This window comes from Scyliorhinus canicula, chromosome 14, assembly GCF_902713615.1.
Source record: "Scyliorhinus canicula chromosome 14, sScyCan1.1, whole genome shotgun sequence".
In the NCBI taxonomy this organism is placed as follows: domain Eukaryota; kingdom Metazoa; phylum Chordata; class Chondrichthyes; order Carcharhiniformes; family Scyliorhinidae; genus Scyliorhinus; species Scyliorhinus canicula.
Genome location: NC_052159.1, coordinates 146511683 through 146531999, shown reverse-complemented (window position 1 = coordinate 146531999; position 20317 = coordinate 146511683). Strand labels below are relative to the sequence as shown.

At 46.5% G+C, this 20317-nt stretch overlaps 1 protein-coding gene across 3 annotated transcripts in view; it reads left to right on the top strand.

Moving 5' to 3' along the window:
• The window catches only part of pibf1 (progesterone immunomodulatory binding factor 1), a 135395-nt gene that overhangs the window by 26244 nt on the left and 88834 nt on the right, over positions 1-20317 (top strand). For all 3 annotated transcript variants that reach the window (XM_038818594.1, XM_038818592.1, XM_038818593.1), the window contains exons 8-10: positions 378-559; positions 2529-2654; positions 18456-18554. In XM_038818594.1, coding sequence (XP_038674522.1) covers positions 378-559; positions 2529-2654; positions 18456-18554 — 407 coding nt within the window. The remainder of the gene's footprint in view (positions 1-377; positions 560-2528; positions 2655-18455; positions 18555-20317) is intronic.

The following is a 20317-nucleotide window of genomic DNA, read 5'->3' as shown; positions in this document are numbered from 1 at the left end:
AGTTCACATTTTGATGCAGCACTGAGGGAATGCTCTCTCAGAATTGCCATCTTTTGGATGAGACGTTAAACTGAGTCTACATTTTGTCTATCCAGGTAGATGTTAAAAGTCACACAGAATTGTTCAGAAGTGCCTGTTCGGGGAGGCTGATACGGGAATCGAACCGTGCTGCTGGCCTGCCTTGGTCTGCTTTCAAAGCCAGTGATTTAGCCCTGTGCTAAACAGTCCCTTAACCATGTCAAGCATGGTTAATGACCACCTTGCTTGAAAAATAACTACTTCTTAAAATGTGTTTGTCCACTGCTAACTGTTCAAATCATTAACATGTTTAAAAATCAGTGATCTTCATTTGAAAGTGTTTATTTTTGCCCTTGCAGGTGTCAGCATTACAGCAGTCTGTTAGTTTGCTGCAAAAGGACAAAGAATATTTGAATCGCCAAAATATGGAAATGAATGTCCGCTGTGCCCATGAAGAAGACCGTATAGAACGCCTTCAAACTCACCTTGAGGAGGCAAAGCGAGCGAGGGAAGAAATGTATGAAAAATATGTGATTTCAAGGTATGTCATATTGTCCAAGACTTATAATTTTATATTAAAATGAAAGATTTATTTTCAGTTAATTGGCCTGACAATCCAAATTGCACAGCTCAAAATGATTCTTGATGCCTTAGGACAGACGACCCCAGCGTCCCCTTTTCCTTGGCTAGTGATCTTCTGAAGAAACATAAAATAGATTGGTGTGAATTTGCTGTCATTTGTTTCAAAAGCCATATACAGGCTCATTAGAGTTTTTGCATCTTCGCCACTAACCTTAGGTTTGTTGTGAATATCCAGTGTGTGGTTCATGTGTTTTTGGAATATTTTTAGTTTGAGGGTAAAGCAAGCTTGGAGCCTATTACACTTTTACGGGTGGGGCCATATTGCGGTGAGAGATTAACAGCTAGAAAGGTACGATACAGTAATTGAAATGCTGGACTTGGAGAATGGCAGAGAACCTCAAGATATCAGTTCATGTGACGATTGTTTGTTTAATTAAGTCAGAAGAGATAGAGCTATAAAACAGCAGGTGGGTTTACACAGCAAAAGATCTGGAGATGTGATGTCTGCAAATCTTGCTGAAGTTGCAGTCCAGAGGGATGTTTTGTTTTTGGAGCTAAATGAGTTAAAGGAATTACATTAACGCTGAAAGGTAATAAAAACCCAAATACTTGAAATCAAAAACTAAATTGTAAATGAGGGATGGTTAACTTAAAAACTGGTTTGAGGACAGACCAGAGGAGGCTTCATTGTCATAGAGTCGGGTGGAGTTTAGGAAGATTCTCTGTTTTCAATTTATCGGGTTGTTTGCTGAGAGACTGTTTAATTGCAATTGGTGTTTTATTCTGCTGATAGTGAAGGTCTGTTTGGCTGACATTTATTCTAGCTAGCTTCCCTCAATTTAGTCCTTATGCAAATTTGCTGGCCTAGCCAGCGATGCCCACATCCCGCACAAATGAATTTTTTAATAGGCCCGAGACCTATAATACTCTGCGTAAACCCCTCCCTTTATACCACTCTCCTTTATGTTGCTCTTTTAAACCTACCCCTTCAGCCAATCTTTGTGAATCTCTCCTATGCGTCTTTCTTGGCATGGGGGTCAGTTTTTGTTTGATTATGTTCCCATGAAGCACTGCAGACCATTAAATAGTGTTATATAAATACACATTGTTGTTAATATCAATAAATTCTTTATTTATTGTTCAATATATAAATCCACAAGGATTCTAAGTTTATAGTCACTTGGTAGTACAGAGCTTTCATATAGCTGAAAAAGAGACATGCTGCCAAAACTTTTCAACTTACACCCATCAGGACACACAAGAATACCAAATTCTAAAGGGAGCAACAATTTATACTGCATGCGGCAAGGGTGCTGATTGCTTGGCAAGTTGACTCTGGGTGAGATGTTAGCTTGATAAATGCACCCGGATTCTGTTGTCGCCCAGCCTTTTGTTTAATTCAAAAAGGGCACAATGCCTGCCTTTTGCTTGCAGACATCATAAGCTTAAGAACAGGCCTGTCTGATTGTAGGATGTGCCCTTTTAATTATTCATTTTTTTCAATTACGATGGCTTTTGTGCCATGCTTAATATAACATTTCTCTCCATTACAAGCTAAAATGAAAGTAATATTGATTATTTATTAAAACCCATATTCTGTATGGCTGCAAACATTCATTTGGAGGTAGTGGATTGGAAGAAGTTAGAGCTGAATGTCGATGGCGCTTTTAAAATTTGTATAAGAGTTTATATTAACAGAAAGGTTAAATGATGGAGTAGTATGCACAAACTTTGTTATAATGAACAAACTTTAAAACATATTTCAAACAGTAAAGTACTTATGTCTAACTTTACTGAATTTACATTAATATCATGCTTTGACCTGATTTGTTGCAGTGAGTATTTTGATCAGTTGTATCATAAACGTATAGAATTCACCACATTTTTCTTTTGATGTTGAAGACAATATGGAACTTTTTTTTTGGAAGGGATCACTACAAAAATGAATATGAAGACAAGCTTCGTCATGAATTGGAGCAGATTCGAGTGAAAACAGACCTAGAAATTGAACACCTTCGATGTGGCTCCAAAGAGATGTATGAGAGGGAAAACAGGTAAAGCAATATCCACAGTATCTAAAATAAGCAATTGAGTTCCTGCTCTATAGTTGCAAATGACCAGAAAGGAAAACGAAGCAGAACGGCAACACAAAGACATCTGAGAAGGATGAGAGGGTAGCTAAGTCATCTGACTTACCATATACAATGCTGTGACAGACTGCCTAGTGTATTAAAAGCACACTTGAAGCATTATTCTCCATAACGGTTCATAACATCTGTCAGAATATTATTGTCAAACGTTATTCATGCGGTACTTGAATCGTACTTTGGATGACAGCTCCTAAAGTTTGTGGGAGGGTAAAGGGTGGGTGTGGAAAGAAGATGATTAGAAATATATCAGCCAACCTACCGAATATTTCAGCAAGTTTATCCAGTGAGAGTTGACGATGCAGACCAAGAATCATCTTGTCTCGTTTGATTTCAATTGTAACAGTAGGAGAGATATAACATTTGCTCAGTAAATTCAGATAGGTTTCCCATTTCTGATTGCCGTTCAGCAACTCCTAGAAGCACATTTATGACCATTGAATGAGGTCAACTATCCATTTGATTTTGCTGTCCCACAATACGATGGGAATTGGCCAATGTAGCAGTGCCTTAGCAAACAATCAACACCCTTTGTGAAAAATATGTGGGGGGAACAAATTGGATCATATTTGAACCAAAATAGACAGAGAAAGCTGTCCCTGCCACAATCTCCATTCTCTAAAACCTGATTCTACCCTCCCCCTGGGTACTGTCTGAGGCGAAGGCAGGCGGTTCGCCATTCTTGGATCTCCCAGCTCTCATCTGTCACTGACTTATTTTCCTCCACCTGCTCCACCCCCTTCTAAACAGTATAAAATCCATCACATTTCCCCCCTCTCTTAGTTCTGAAGAAGAGTCAAGGACACAGAACTTTAATTGTATTTCTCTCTCCACAGATGCTGCCAGACCTGCTGAGTTTTTCTAGCATTTTCTCTTTTTATTTCAGAGGCATCCGCAGTGTTTTTACTTTTAATGACGAGCAGTATTCAGTCTTCAGCTGCACTGGAAAATGAATTTATAGCCAATTGGACAAAATAAATGTGTTTTCATCATATGCATGCATGTGTCTAAGCAATTTCTGGTGATGTTCCAGTTTATACAAATGATCAAGTTCAGTCTTGTATGATACTTGGCAAGCAATTATGTAACTCATCATTTTAATATTCAAGCAATGTTAAAGGAAATCAACCTAGGTAGTTGTAGTAGGCTAAATATGTTTGTTGTTTCATTATTTAGTTGAATCACTTAATTTGATTTCATGCATAGGCTTATGAAGGATCCTGTTTCATGTATTTTAAAATGTTCGGGCGGCACGGTAGCAGAGTGGTTAGTTAGCTCTGTTGCTTCACAGCTCCAGTGTTCTAGGTTCGATTCCCCACTGGGTCACTAGCTGTGCGGAGTTTGCACCTTCTCCCCGTGTCTGCGTGGGTTTCCTCCGGGTGCTCCGGTTTCCTCCCACAGTCCAAAGATGTGCAGGTTAGGTGGATTGGCCATGCTAAATTGCCCTAAGTGTCCAAAAAGTGTCCAAAAAGGTTAGGTGGGTTACGGGGATAGGGTGGCGGTGTGGGGCTAGTGCTCTTTCCAAGGGCAGACTTGATGGGTCGAATGGCCTCCTTCTGCACTGTAAATTCTATAAGTTCCTGTTAATCATGATTATGATGATTAACATAAAAAAGAGGGAGCTGATAAATACTTTTAAATGCTGTTTTTTATTCATAATGTCGATTACATTGATGTCCTTTCAAAGAGCAGTTGATCGCTGAGCCTTTCTATGGAACCCCAGTGCTCCCTTGCAAATCTTTAGCACCACATTTTCAGGTAAACACATAGGGCTGGGTTCTCTGTTTGGGAGATTATGGAGCAGGATTCTCCCATGGTGAGTCAGAGTGTCCGCGCTGTTGTGAACACGACGGCGCTAACGGGTCGCCGGCAGCATCGATTCAGGCCCCGAAAAGGGGCCAGCAGCGGGGCCGTGAGAAAGCGAAAGATGTGCAGGGGAGGTATATTGGCCACATTAAATTGCCCCTTAATTGGAAATAAAGATAAAGTATCTGAAAATGAAAACCGCTTATTGTCACGAGTAGGCTTCAATGAAGTTACTGTGAAAAGCCCTTAGTCACATTCCGGCGCCTGTCCGGGGAGGCTGGTACGGGAATCGAACCGTGCTGCTGGCCTGCTTGGTCTGCTTTAAAAGCCAGCAATTTAGCCCAGTGAGCTAAACCAGCCTGGAGTCGAGCTTGAAACCAGGTCCTTCTGACTCAGGCAGGGATGTTACCAAAAATGGCAAGCTGACAATTGTAATACTCTTCAACCTCACGTCTACTTTAGTTTTAGATCTTGTAAAGCTCTTGGTTTTAGGCTTATAAATTAATAATTTTGAGTTGAAGAGGTGGAACAAAAATCTTCACCTTTGGTCAGCTGCTTAACTGGATAACAGCATAAGAATAAAATGATGAGAGGCTGTTGAGCACATTTAATATGTTTTCCTTGCTACTCCCCATTCAGACCCTTTCTTTAATCTTGTTCAAATTCAGAAACTACTATCTTTTTTTGAATTAGAAACTAATTGGCCAGACCTTTGAGATAGAAATAACCACAACGCTAATGGGGCTCACCTATAATGGAGTAAATAACAACTCCCAGCATCTATACACGCATAGTTAAACACTGAAATCAGAAAGTTGATGTCCAATTTTTCCTCTCTTCCCTAAGTTGTGCTGTACTGATACGTTACCAAGAGAACTAGCATTCAAACGCAAGAAGGGCATGAAATTGCAATACCTAATCACTAGATACCCACTAAAGTTAAAAGTTAGGGCTGTCCATTCAAGTGTAAGTGAAGTTTTAACGGTGTGATGCCTTAATTATAACCAAACTCCTCACTGGCACTGAAAATCTACTTTACAAGTGTGGAGTCTGATCCTTCCAGATGTCAATCATTATATATTTCATAAAAAATTTAAATATTTTCTTTGTCTCTTTTATTTCTCTCTCTCTCAATCCCCTCTGTTTCTATCCTTCTCTTTAATTCTCTCTACATAATTTTCTGTTTAAATATTTGATCTTACACCTCTTCTTTCATACTGTGTTACTCAGTAAGTATTCTCTTGCTTGTCCTGCTCTCATATAATGCAAATCCCCTGTAGAGACTTCAGTGTTGTATCAGACGCCCGATTACCAGAATTTGCAGCTAAAAATCCCACCAATCGTTACTGATTGAAAAATTCAGGTCATAGTATTTCCTCTTTGAATGCTTTGTATCAAGTCCATTTTTTTTGCACTAGGTGGCAGTCCTGTCTAAGTTGAATGATTAATTCCTTTGCTCACGGCTTGCATAGTTTAAAGTTGTGTAGTTGAGCCCTGGTTTGACCCACCTTACTTAATGGCTTCCCATTTTAAAAACAAAATCTCGAATCAATCTTTTTAAAAACAAACTGATTTATTTTCCTTAGCTTCTCTTCACACTTAAGTACATAAAAACAATTCTTGAAATAATTTTATCTGCCCCTATATCTTATATATGGTGACCACACCAGAATGAAATACTGGCCTTTGTTCTCTCTGATGCTTTGTAGAGTATCAGTAGCACTCCTTGGATTTATATTCAACAAATCTGTTTACATATCACCGCAATTTATTTGTCTTTACAGCTGCCATCATGCACTTTGTGTTTGGTCAATGTTTGCACCTGGATCCTTTTTCTCGGAGTCACAGTGTGTGTTGATGTACCTTTTAACATTGTAATTTTTTTTTTAAAGTAATATTAATGGCAGTATATTACCTTGGATTGAGTACAACTTGGAATTCACTGTGTCCAATAGCTGAGCCTCAGCTTTTCTTTAAATCTCTTGGTCCTCATGAAAGTGGCAGTAGCTTCCAGTTTGTGATGACAACAAGTTAAACCAGTTTACAAACCCAAATTTCACGGGCATATGTTTGCATGCACTATTCTGCTTGCAGTTAAGTGCGCGAAGGTGAATAACAGTAATATTGCTTTTTTTCTTTAATTTCTTTTTATTTTCTGCCACAGAATAGGTTCAGTGGACTCATTCTTGCAACCTTCTGCTGCCAGCATTATTTTTAGGAGTTGCATCAAAGTGCTGTTAACGGATTCTTTCTATGACTTATTTGCTTCTACTATAGCAGTGAAATGCCTAACATTTACTCAGTGTCAGCTCAACTTAGATTGAGCATTTGCCATGAGTGGTAATAACTGCAAGCCCACACCCTACAGATTTATGGTGCAACATGTTAATACACTGATGCTGCTCCACCACATTACTCATTTTAATGACTTTTCTAAATATTACATGGAGATTAGCCTCTGATCAACTGTTAGTCAAACAGGATTCTCTTTCAACCTATGTTTGTTCCTAACCTCCCAGGTATGCACCTCAAGCTTAAAATAAAGTTAGTGTTTTATAGTTATGTCCTGGAGGAAGAATTTTTAATGATTCATGGAGTTCAATAACCATAAAACTTAACAGCAGATTTTATAAAGGTTAGGTAAAGCTACTGGAGTATCCACGCCAAAAGAATACAAATGAAACAGTAAGGAGGATGCAAACAATACTTTTTTATTAACGATACACAAATGCTCCTCTCCTCAAAGGGTCTCCCTCCCCAACCTGCACCCAAGTCGGGGTTTTTATACCGGGAAGGCTCCCCTCATTAAAGGGGAAGCCCCGCCCTGTTACTGGGGAAGTTTGCATTCTGTGGAGGTCACGGGGAACTGAATGGTTCACACCCCATGGCCTCCATGGGGTTTGTAACAGCTAGAGTGGCCTGGTTTTTGCATTGAGCATAATTCTGATGTTAACAACATTCACAGTGGTTAGCACTGTTGCTTCACAGCTCCAGGGTCCCAGATTCGATTCTGGCTTGGGTCACTTTCTGTGTGGAGTCTACACATTCTCCCCGTGTCTGCGTGGTTTCCTCCGGGTGCTCCGGTTTCCTCCCACGTGCTGTTCGGTAATTTGGACATTCTGCATTCTCCCTCTGTGTACCCGAACAGGTGCCGGAATGTGGAAACTAGGGGCTTTTCACAGCAGCTTCATTGCAGTGTTAATGTAAGCCTACCTGTGACAATAAAGATTATTATTATTATTCAGCCTTATAATGGTGTAAATTGGATAGGAACCTCTTGAGCATGTGTGCATGCATTGACATGTGAAAATCTGAAAGTTGCGGTCCGAGTTACCCAAATCAATTATATAACGTAAGGTACCAATTGATTTAACATTGACATCAGTGTAAGAGTATTCAGTTGCAGTACTTGTAGAAACATCAGAAAAGTTTAAACGGAGGCATTCAAAAGTAAGCAAAAGTTTAGTTGCATGATTAGTCATAATTACTGCCAAATAGCCTTACTGATTCTTATCATTTTAACTTTACGTGTGTTGGGTCCCATCCTTTCAGAATTTAATTAGAACATTGAACATACAGTGCAGAAGGAGGCCATTCGGCCCATCGAGTCTGCACTGACCCACTTAAGCCGTCACTTCCACCCTATCCCATAACCCAATAACCCCGCCTAACCTTTTTGGACACTAAGGGTGATTTAGCATGGCCAATGCACCTAACCTGCATGTCTTTGGACTTTTGGAGATTTTTAAAGAAATTAAAATAATTTTTAAAAATATTTTCTTTTATCTCTTTGTCTCTGGGATTTTCATGGAGGCTCCCCGCAAATTGGCATGGAGACAGCCTCTCTGTCCAATTATGGGCGCAGATGGGCTCTCAAAACTGGAGGCCTTTCAGCTGAAGAGAAGCACCCAGCTGCATTAAATTGTAAGTAACGGTGAGGGCATCTCGACATGGACGTTCCTCCTCACCACCTTTTTAAAAAAACTTTAAATAAAAAGAAGAGGTAGCCAGGCCATCATTATGGGGTGGGAATCCCTTTACAACTCTGGCTTGTGGCTGCACCTGCAACCAGGCCTCGAGACCGTAGCAGTGATATCATCAAGCAGGCAGAAAGTCAATCGTATTGAAGTATTCATAGACTGCAAACCAGGAGGCTAAAATCCTTCCCTTTTAAATTTTCAGGTATGAGAATCCATGTTTGTGACTAAATTGAGGGGAAACTACAAGTTTTTAAAAAGAAGGAAAATAACTTCAGAAAATATGTGGGATTTTCCTGGAAGAAAAATAACATTCCACAAGTACTGTATAAAATTAGCTTTTGCAAAATATGAACCATCCATGTCCTTTTGGATTTGTACTTTTTTTTTCAGATCTCTATCAAGGTACAGGTCATGCTGATTGATACCAGCCGTCTACTCTACAGAAAAATAGCAGTTTACATGAATTGATGTTAATGAGACCAAATGTACATGCTGGGGAGGGGGCTACAGGGTTGCATCTGTGATTACCCATACTATTTTTATATCATTTCTGATGTAGTAGGGCAGCTTCTACTCAGTTTATATTGATTCAACAACAGGGGAAACTGCAGAAGTGCCGGATGCAGATGTGCACAGCGTTTTTTTAAAATTATTTTGTGAATGTAGGCCTTACTGGCTGGTGAGCCACCTGCTTGATTTGCTGCAGTCCATGTGGTGTAGGTACACCAGAGTATTGTTAGGCAAGAAGTTCCAGGTTTTCTGACCCAGAAACGATAAAAGCAATGTAGTTCCAAGTTAGGATGGTGTATGGCCTGGAGGGGAACTTGCAGGTGATTGTGTTCCCGTACACCTGCTGCCCTTGGGAATGCTGCCCTTGGCCTTCTAAGTGGTAGAGGTTGTGAGTTTTGAAATAAATGAAAGTACTTGCGTTTATATTGCACATTTCATGACCTGAGGGAATTCCTAAGTATTTGAGAGCAAATGAAGTAGTCAATTGAGAGCACGGCAACCAGTTTGCACAGAGCAAGACCCCACAAACAGTAATGATATAAATGGTGAATTATAACTCTGTGTAGCACAGTTGCTTCACAGCTCCAGGGTCGATTCCCGGCTGGGTCTCTATCTGTGCAGAGTCTGCACGTTCTTCCCGTGTCTGCGTGGGTTTCCTCCGAGTGCTCCGGTTTCTCCCACAGTCCAAAGATGTGCGGGTTAGGTGGACTGGCCATGCTAAATTGCCCTTTGTATACAAAAAGGTTAAGAGGGGGGTTACTGGGTTACGGGGATAGGGTAGATGCGTGGGCTTGAGTAGGGTGCTCTTTATAAGGGCCGGTGCAGACTCGATGGGCCGAATGGCCTCCTTCTGCACTGTAAATTCTATGATCTATGATATTGACTTACTTCCATTGCTTAAGGGATAAAGGGAGACCAAGAGAACTCCCGTGCTCTTCTTTGAAAAGTGCCCTTGTATTTTCACCTGAGCAGGCAACATTGCCTCCCGTTTAAATACAGATCCAAAATATTTATCCTCCTAAAGGACAGAACTCTCTCTCAGTACTGCGCGGAACTGTCAGACTTGTCTGTACTTAGTGTGGAGTGGAACTAGACTCAGTGGCCTTCTAATACAGAAGTAAGTGCAGTCACTAAAGGCTGACACCATCGTTAATGCTACCACACATGATCAGTTACATGCATGTGTAATTATTGCTGAACCATTTTGCACATTTTGAACACACTGAAGTGAGGGAAAATCCAGAACAAGCTGACGATGCCAACAATACTGGACTAGAGACCATGCCACCAAGTAGTCCCAAATTTTTCCACTTTGTGCTGTCACTGCTGGTAGTTTTGATCAAATGCAGCAGGCAATATCCTTATTTTTGGAGAGCTTAACTTTTTTAATAACTGCCTCGGATGTTAAAAGTGTTTGAGTTATTTATGTAAAAGGACTGCCTCCATCTGCGCTTTCACTATCTGAGATGACACTAAATGTCGGCCATTTTAATTACAATGAAAAACTGAAAATCCTAGAAATATTCAGCAGATTAGGCAACATCTATGGAGAGTGGAACAGTTGTTGTTTCAAGGTCTGTAACCTTTTATCAAAACTGAGAGAAGGTAGCAAATTAAGAGGCTCATTTCCTGAAAACCTATTTCATTATCTGCATCCTCAGTATTTTACTTTTCATTTTAGTTACTAATCTTGACAAAGTCAATGGTGCTTGGATTGTGAAAGTGGGGAAATAAACCTAAACAAGCCTTTTCCAGTGTGACTAAAATTTGTTTATATCTTTTCTTGGTCTTACGTATAGGTTCGGTGACCTTAGATGTCCTTTTGCTATGGAACTGGATGAAACTGATTCTCAATACTAGTTTATATGCTCATTTGCCCTACAACCTGTATCAAACCAAACTTATCTCAGGCCTCAAATTTTCTCACCCATGATATGAATAAAGGGGAAAGGGAGTACTTTGAATATTATTGGTAGTCTTTTGTCAGTAATCTTAAATATTATGTTATGATTTACTATGTCAGTTATCTTTGCACTAAATTCGGTATCAACAAAGATTGAGTATGGGAGGGCTGGTTTAGCTCAGTGGGCTAGACAGCTGGTTTGCGATGCAGAACAAGGCCAGCAGCGCGGGTTAAATTCGCGTACCAGCTGAGAATTCTGAATTCTCCCTCTGTGTACCCAAACAGGTGCCGGAATGTGGCGACTAGGGGCTTTTCACAGTAACTTCATTGCAGTGTTTTTTTTTTATAAATGTTTTTATTCAGTTTTCGTATTTTATATTGAACAAATTACAAATTGTTAGGAGAGAGAAACAAAAAAAAAAACAAACAAAAACAAACACGCAAAAATTAACATACATATTTACAGGTAAGCATCTTCGTAGTAGTAACTGCGCCCCCCCCCCCCCCCCCCCCCCCTCAACATGTTTATTTAGCTTGGTTTTGGGCCTTAGCTAGCCATCGAACCCCCGTAACGAACCTGTAGCCCCCCCCCCCCCCCCCCCCCTCCCGCTACCTTCCCCCGACTATTCTTCCTCTTGTACATTGGCCACAAATAGGTCCCGGAACAGTTGCATGAATGGCTCCCACGTTCTGTGGAAGCCGTCGTCCGACCCTCGGATGGCAAATTTGATTTTCTCCATTTGGAGAGATTCCGAGAGGTCGGACAGCCAGTCCGCAGCTCTGGGCGGTGCTGCTGACCGCCAGCCAAACAGGATTCTACGGCGGGCAATCAGGGAGGCAAAGGCAAGGGCGTCCGCCCTCCTCCCCAGGAATAGATCTGGCTGTTCTGAAACCCCGAAGACCGCCACTATCGGGCATGGCTCCACCCTCACTCCCACCACTTTGGACATAACCTCGAAGAAGGCTGTCCAGTACTCCACGAGTCTGGGGCAAGACCAGAACATGTGGGCGTGGTTGGCCGGGCCTCTTTGGCACCGTTCACATCTGTCTTCCACCTCCGGGAAGAACCTACTCATACGGGTTCTTGTTAGGTGGGCTCTATGTACCACTTTTAGTTGCGTCAGGCTGAGCCTTGCGCACGTGGAGGTGGAGTTGACCCTATGCAGTGCTTCGCTCCAGAGTCCCCACCCTATCTCCATCCCCAGGTCGTCCTCCCATTTCCTCCTTGTTGCGTCCAGTACGGTGTCGTCCCTATCTACCAGTCGGTCATACATGTCACTACAGTTCCCTTTCTCTAGGATACTTGCGTCCAGTAGGTCTTCCAGTAGTGTCTGTGGTGGCGGTTGTGGGTACGTCCTTGTCTCCTTTCGTAGGAAGTTTTTGAGCTGCAGGTACCGTAGCTCGTTCCCCCCAGCTAGCTGAAATTTCTCTGTCAGTTCGTCCAGTGTTGCGATCCTGTCGTCCGTGTATAGGTCCCTGACTGTCAATGTTCCCCCGTCCTGCCTCCACCTTTTGAAGGTGGCGTCGGTCAGTGCTGGTTTGAACCTATGGTTGTTGCAGATGGGAGCCCTGTTCGACATTTTGGTCAGGCCAAGTTGCTGCCGCAGTTGGTTCCAGGATTGGAGGGTGGCTGTCACCACTGGGCTGCTGGAGTGTTTTTTGGGTGGGGATGGGAGTGCTGCCGTGGCGAGGGCCCGGAGGGAGGTTCCCATGCAGGAGGCCTCCTCCGCACGCACCCACTCAGCTTCTGGCTCCTGGATCCATCCCCTTACTCGCTCGGCTGTTGCTGCCCAGTGGTAGAATTGTAGATTCGGGAGGGCTAACCCTCCCCTGGTTTTTGTTTTTTGTAAGACCTTCTTTGGGATCCTAGCATTTTTACCCCCCCATACGAACGCCATGATGAGTTTGTCCAGCGCTTTGAAAAAGGCCTTGGGGATGTAGATCGGGATGGATCTAAACAGGAAGAGGAACCTGGGCAGTACGTTCATTTTGATCGTCTGAACTCTCCCCGCGAGGGAGAGCGGGAGTGTGTTCCATCTTTGCAGGTCCTTTTTAACTTCCTCCGTCAGGCTGGTGAGGTTCCATTTGTGGATCCCTTTCCAGTCATGGGCTATTTGGATCCCCAGGTAGCGGAATTTATGTCGGGCTTGTTTGAACGGCAGCCCCTTTAGTGCTGCCCCCCCCCCCCCCCCCCCTTGCGGGTGTAATGGGAAGATCTCACTTTTGCTCATGTTGAGTTTGTAGCCGGAGAAGGCTCCAAACTCTTTCAGGAGCGCGATGATTCCGTCCATGCTGCTTTGTGGGTCCGAGATATAGAGGAGCAGATCATCCGCATAGAGTGAGACTCTGTGCTCTCTACCTCCCCTTCGGATCCCCCTCCAATTTTTTGCTGCCCTGAGCGCGATTGCTAGCGGTTCAATTGCTAGTGCGAACAGCAGCGGGGACAGTGGGCATCCTTGTCTGGTGCCCCTGTGCAGCTGGAAGTATTGGGAGTTGGTATTGTTGGTCTGTACACTCGCCATGGGAGCGTTGTACAGGAGCTTTACCCAAGCGGTGAACCCTGTTCCAAGCCCGAACCGCTCCAGTACCTCTATGAGGTATTTCCACTCGACTCTGTCGAAGGCCTTTTCTGCGTCCAGGGAGACGATCACCTCTTGTGTTCTCTCCCCGGAGGGGGTCATTATCACGTTCAGCAGGCGCCTGATGTTCGCGGTCAGCTGTCTACCTTTGACAAAGCCCGTCTGGTCCTCTGTGACCACCTCAGGTACACAGTCTTCTAGCCTTTTGGCTAGGATTTTGGCCAGTATTTTGGCGTCTGCATTCAGCAGAGATATGGGTCTGTATGACCCACATTCCGTTGGGTCTTTGTCTTTCTTAGGTATCAGCGAGATTGAGGCCTGTGCTAACGTGGGTGGCAACGTGCCCCTAGCTAGCGAGTCTGTGAACATCTCCCGCAGGTGCGGGGCCAGCGCTGTCGCAAATTTTTTGTAGAAGTCCGCCGGGAATCCGTCCGGTCCCGGCGCCTTCCCCGCCTGCATGGAGCTAATGCTCTCCATGATCTCTCCCAAAACCGGTTCATCCCAGCCTTCCCCGTTGGGGGCTCTGAGGTGTACAGCTCTTGGTAGAAGGCCTTGAAGGTTTTGTTAATCCTCTCTGGTTGTTTCCAACGTGCCTCTGGTATCTCTGATTTGCGCAATTTCTCTGCTGGCTGCCTGCTTTCTCAGCTGGTGGGCCAACAGGCGGCTGGCTTTGTCTCCGTGTTCGTATAGGGCCCCGCGTGCCTGGCGGAGTTGGTGTACTGCTTTCCTGGTGGAGAGCAGGTCAAAGTTCCTTTGTAATTCTTTTCTCTCCGCCAGGAGTTCTACAGTCGGGGCCTCGGAGTATTTATGGTCTACCTCCAGTATGGAGTCGACCAGCTTCTGCCTAGCCACCCTTTCCTCCCTATCTCTTTGCGCTTTGTAGGCTATGATTTCCCCTCTTAGTACGGCCTTAAGCGCTTCCCAGAACGTGGAGGGTGAGACCTCCCCGTTTTGGTTGATCTCAGTGTACTCCGCTATGGCCTGCGCTATCCTTTCGCTGAAGGCCTTGTCAGCTAGTAAGGCACCGTCCAACCTCCATTTGGGGCGCTGGGCCCTTCCCGTCTCTAGCCGCACATCCATGTAGTGTGGAGCGTGGTCTGATATCACAATTGCGGAGTATTCCACCTTGTCTATCTCTGGAAGCACCGTTTTCCCCACCACAAAGAAGTCAATTCTGGTGTACACGTTGTGTACTGGGGAGAAGAAAGAGAATTCTTTCTCCCCCGGGTGGGTGAATCTCCAGGGGTCTACTGCTCCCATCTGCTCCATATAGTGGCTGAGTTCCCTTGCCATGTTTGAGGTTTTCCCCGTTCTGGGGTTTGATCTGTCCGTCGTTGGGTCCTGTACACAGTTGAAGTCCCCCCCCATGATTAGTCGGTGCGTCGCTATGTCCGGGATTTCTGCCATGGTCTTTTGGATGAAGCTCGTGTCGTCCCAGTTGGGCGCGTACACGTTAACTAGAACTACCGGCGCCCCATCCAGGGCCCCGCTGACCATGACATACCGTCCCCCTGGGTCCGTAACCGTCTTTGTCGCCCTAAACATTGTCCTCTTGCCAATCAGGATCGCCACCCCCCTGGCCCTTGCCCCATAACAGGAATGATAGGTTTGTCCCACCCAGCCCTTTCTTACCCGCAGTTGGTCCTGCTCCCTCAAGTGCGTCTCTTGGAGGAAGACTATGTCGGCCCTCATGTTTCTAAGGTGGGTGAGGACTCTAGATCTCTTCACTGGGCCGTTAAGTCCCCTTACGTTCCAGGTGACTATTCTGGTGGGGGGCTTCTGCCCCCTTGCTCCTGTGGGGTTAACCATATTTGTCCGGTGGACGCGCCCCTGCCCTCTGGGGTTTCCCTTTGTTAGGGGGCCGTCCAGGATGTCCACTATCACTGCTCTCCCCATGCGGTCGGGTCCCTGCGCTCCGGGGTTCCCCCTTGTCCCGGGGACACCCGCCATGGCCGTCCACTTTGTGTCCGCCACGCGGGTAGTCCCCTGCACTCCGGGGGGCCCCTTCACCCACAGACCGTACTGGGTGGGTGCTTGCAGCAGTTCCCTGTTTCGAGCCCTTGTCTGTGGCACTTTGTGGCCCTATTCCCTTACTGGCCTCTTTTGTCCCTTCGTCCCTGCGTTTCCCCTCCCTGGTCTCTCGCCCCCCGAGTGCCCCCCCCCCCCCCCCGCTCTATCCCTTTCGGGGATACCCCTGTGTACCCCTCCATTGCCCCTCTCTCCCCCATTCCTGTCCCCATTTGCTCTCCCACCTTTGATGGGTGATCCCCCCCCTCCCCTGCCTGGCGCCTTCCCCCCTGTTGGGGGTGCGCTGCGGCCCTGCTCTGTTGCGCGCCCCCTTCGCTAGCTTTCCTGCTAGCACGGTGGCTCCCCTCTTGGAGGTTGCTGTCCCGCTTCCCCTCTCCCCTCTCCAGTACTCCCGTTCCCTCGTGCCGGGGCCTGGCCTCCCACCTGGAGCGGGCCCTTGGGCATTGGGTTGTTTTCCGTTCTGGGTGTTCCTGCCAGGGGGGAGGGGGCTGGCTTTGCCTCGCCCCTCCCCACCCCCCCGTCGGCATGACGTATCTCCTTGCCATGGGCCCCTCGTCCCTACTTCCCATGGCGTTTTTCCAGCCCGTGCTCCTCGACGAATCTATTCGCCTCGGCAGGGGCTGTAAAGAAATATTCCTTGTGTTGGTATGTGACCCAGAGTTTTGCTGGGTACAGCATACCAAAACGTACTTTGTTCTTATAGAGAGCTGCTTTCGCTCTGTTGAACTCCGCCCGTCTCTTAGCTATGTCCGCTCCAAAATCCTCGTAGATTCGGATGGCGTGCCCGTCCCAATTGCAGGCTCTATTCTCCTTGGCCCAGCGCAGGATTGTCTCCCTATCCCGGTACCGGTGCAGTCTGGCTATAACTGCTCTCGGTTTTTCCCCTTCCTTGGGCTTCGGGCGCAGTGACCGATGAGCTCTGTCCATTTCCGGTGGGGTGGGAAAAGTTTCCCGCCCCACTATGGAGCCCAGCATCGCAGCCACGAATGTTGTGGGATTTCTACCCTCTATCCCCTCTGGCAGGCCCACTATCTTAATATTTTGCCTTCTCGAGCTGATCTCCTGGTCGTCTACCCTGCCCTTCAGGCTCCCCTGTGTTGCACTCAGTTTCACCATTCCCCTCTCCAGGGATATGACCCGGTCGCTCGCGTCAGTCGCTGCCTTCTCCAGCTCTTTAATGGTTGCCCCCTGGGCTTCCAGTATCTTCCCTTGGGCTTCCAGTATCTTCCCTTGGGCATCCACTTTCTTCTCCAATCTGGTCAGAACCTGCTGCACCCCTGACATGGCCCTGGTCACTGCTGCCTGTGCTGCGGCCTCTGCGTCTGCTTTTAACTCTGCCTTGATTGCCTGCAGCTGCTCCCTCACCACCTCGGCAAAGGCTTCCTTCCAATTCACGCCCCCCTCTAACCCCAGGGGAGAGGTTGCCCGCCCGTCCAGCTCTTCTGGATGCGGCGAAGCATCCTTCCCGCCGCTTCGCGTGTTGACTCGTTCGCCCGAGCTGGCTTTCCCTTTGCCCAGTCTACTTCCGGTGCCCCCTTTCTCTTGGCTCCCTTCTGGCACTTTTTTCTCCCCCTTCCCCTTCATCTTTTCTTCTCTCCTTGTTCTTCTTTTTCCCCCTTTTCCGCACCCTATTTTTATTTTATTTTTTATTATATATCTATATATGTGTATATATATATATATATTTTTTTTTTTATTTCCCCTACCCCTTTTCTCTTTACCAGTTTTCTTTTGGGAAGAACAGAAATACAAGTCTCTTTTTTCTTTTGTCTTCTTTCCCCACTCAACCAGGAGAGAGAGAGTCCCTTTGTCTTTGCCACGTGGTGGTCACAGCAGTTGGGGGGGGGGGAGGGAGGGGGGAGTGGGCCGGTGGTCGCTGCCGGTTGGGGGGGGGGGGGGGGGTGTGTCCCCGCTGCTGGCTGGGGGGGGTGTCCCCGCTGCTGGCTGGGGGGGGGGGGGGGGGTCCCCGCTGCTGGCTGGGGGGGGGGGGGGTCCCCGCTGCTGGCTGGGGGGGGGGGGGGGGTCCCCGCTGCTGGCTGGGGGGGGGGTGTCCCCGCTGCTGGCTGGGGGGGGGGGGGGGTGTCCCCGCTGCTGGGTGGGGGGGGGGGGTGGGGGGTGTCCCCGCTGCTGGCTTCGGGGGGGGGGGGGTGTCCCCGCTGCTGGCTGGGGGGGGTGGGGTGTCCCCGCTGCTGGCTGGGGGGGGGGGGGAGAGAAGAGGGGCCGCCGCCGCCGCACCGCTCCTGGCCCGCGTGGGGGGGGGGGGGGAAGAGAAGAGGGGCCGCCGCCGCCGCACCGCTCCTGGCCCGCGTGGGGGGGGGGGGGGAGAGAAGAGGGGCCGCCGCCGCCGCACCGCTCCTGGCCCGCGTGGGGGGGGGGGGAGAGAAGAGGGGCCACCGCCGCCGCACCGCTCCTGGCCCGCGTGGGGGGGGGGGGAGAGAAGGGGGGCCGCCGCCGCACCGCTCCTGGCCCGCGTGGGGGGGGGAGGGAGAGGGGATGGACCTGCTGCTGTTGGGCCCCCCTGTCGCCGCTCCGCTGCCGCTCCGGCTCCTCCGCTCCGGCTCTCCCGCTCCGGCTCCTCCGCTCCGGCTCCTCCGCTCCCGCTCCGGCTCCTCCGCTCCGGCTCCTCCGCTCCGGCTCCTCGGCTCCTCCGCTCCGGCTCCTCCGCTCCCGCTCCGGCTCCTCCGCTCCGGCTCCTCCGCTCCGGCTCCTCTCAACTTCATTGCAGTGTTAATCTAAGCCTACTTGTGACAATAAAGATTATTTACATTTACTTTTGAATTTCCTATAGGAAAGTAATGTCTTCTAGTTATTGAAAGGAAATAAATTTACCCACGGGGTGCATTTCCACATTTTGCTTTGTATTCACCTGAAGGTTTTCTTTTTCAAATCTGTTTTAATTCAGAAATTTAAGGGAAGCAAGAGAAAATGCAATTGCGGAAAAGGATCGAGCTGTTGAAGCAGAAAAGGATGCGCTCGCAAAATGTGACCAACTTCTGGAACAGTAAGTTCATGATGAATTAATCCTGTCCTCTGCAGGTTGAATGCACAGAAAATTGATAATTCTTGTGACTCCATGTTGGTTAGAACTGGATGAAAACGCTTATCCAGTGATTACATTTCATATTTTCTACTGTCATAATAGTTTACATTTATTTTAGTCATTTTAAAAATTTGTGCCATTGCTGAGGCACGAGATCTTCAGTATGGACCAGTATATTTAAAACAACGTGTTTTGAATTTCTACTTTTGTTGTCTTTTGTTAACCTTAACATTGCCCATAAATTAGGTACTTGCGAGAGGCTGTAAAGTTCTAGCTAGGGAATAAAGCATTATTCTGCACCACATCAGAGTATGATAGCATGTATACTGAGAAGTCCATATCTGCTCTTCAGATGATATGGTGATTAAGAACGCGATCTTCCTAAAAGGGAAAAAAGTTCCTGAGTGAGCATGTTTAGCCGCGTGTTTGCTGGCACTCGCAGTTCCAAGAAACACATGGCTAGTCAACGCAACTTGCTGTGAATAAGGGGCCTAAACAGGGAACACGTGGTCAAGGCCACACATAGCCCTGTTTTTCACTACGGGGAGCTCTGCTCACACTCTCCGTTCTAACGATAGATTTTTAAATGGCGTCCCGATCTCTGAGGCCCAGCAAAAAATTCCCCGAACTCGCGAGGTGTTGCAAGCGGGTAGATCCCAGGAGCGGGGTCTCTGGCCTTCACTGGCCGTGCTTGTGCAGTGGCAAGCTGCTTTTCCAGCGCAGCGTGGCTGGAAAACCATGCCCTAAGTAAATAGATCCACATTTTGCTAACTAATTAGAAAGATCAGGAGAACCTGAAGCTTTGTCGCTAAACTATGCTCACTTAGTTAATGTCAGGTCGTTGAAAATGTATTCCTGGAGTAGGAAAAGTAAAAGTCACCTAACCTTCCCATATCCTATTGATCTTTGCTGGGAAGTGTACCAATCTGGACAATAAGTGACAAAAGAATCAGACTTGCCTGAGATAACTTCCACTGTTAAGTAGGATGCCAAATGTTTATTGTAACGGTTCTCACATTGAACATGGCACCTACCATAGAACTATATCCCAGCATTTGGGAAAGGAGTAGGAAAGGGAAGTAAAAAATGTTCCAAGATATTTAATCCTGATTCTCGATTTTTATTTTTCGTCTTCGAGAATGACTTGATAGATATCTGAATTGTGATAGCTGATCAAATCTAGTCTGTATCTGTGTGCAAAAGTGTAACCATAGCTACCTAAATGAATACTAGCCGTGTAATGAACAAAAATGTCTAGTATTTTAATGAGAAGTCTTACACCAGGTTAAAGTCCAACAGGTTTGTTTCAAACACTAGCTTTTGGAGCACTGCTCCTTCCTCAGATTCACCTGAGGAAGGAGCAGTGCTCTGAAAGCTGGTGTTTGAAACAAACCTGTTGGACTTTAACCTGGTGTTGTAAGACTTCTCACTGTGCTCACCCCAGTCCAACGCCTGCATCTCCGCATCATAATATTTTAATGACAATTTGCCATTGTTCAACTTTCTTCCATCAATTCCTGCATTTGATGATGAGCCATCCAGCTACGGTGAAACACATTCTTTGATACACCTTGATACTGTGACTTGATTTTGGTTCAGATTTATGGAGTTTCATATTGCTGTTATGCTGCACATCAATTAATATTGATATATGGGGCAATGAAGCTATAATGTCGTCATTGCTTAGTCTGGCATTGAACGGGAAGTTGCACAATATAGGTATT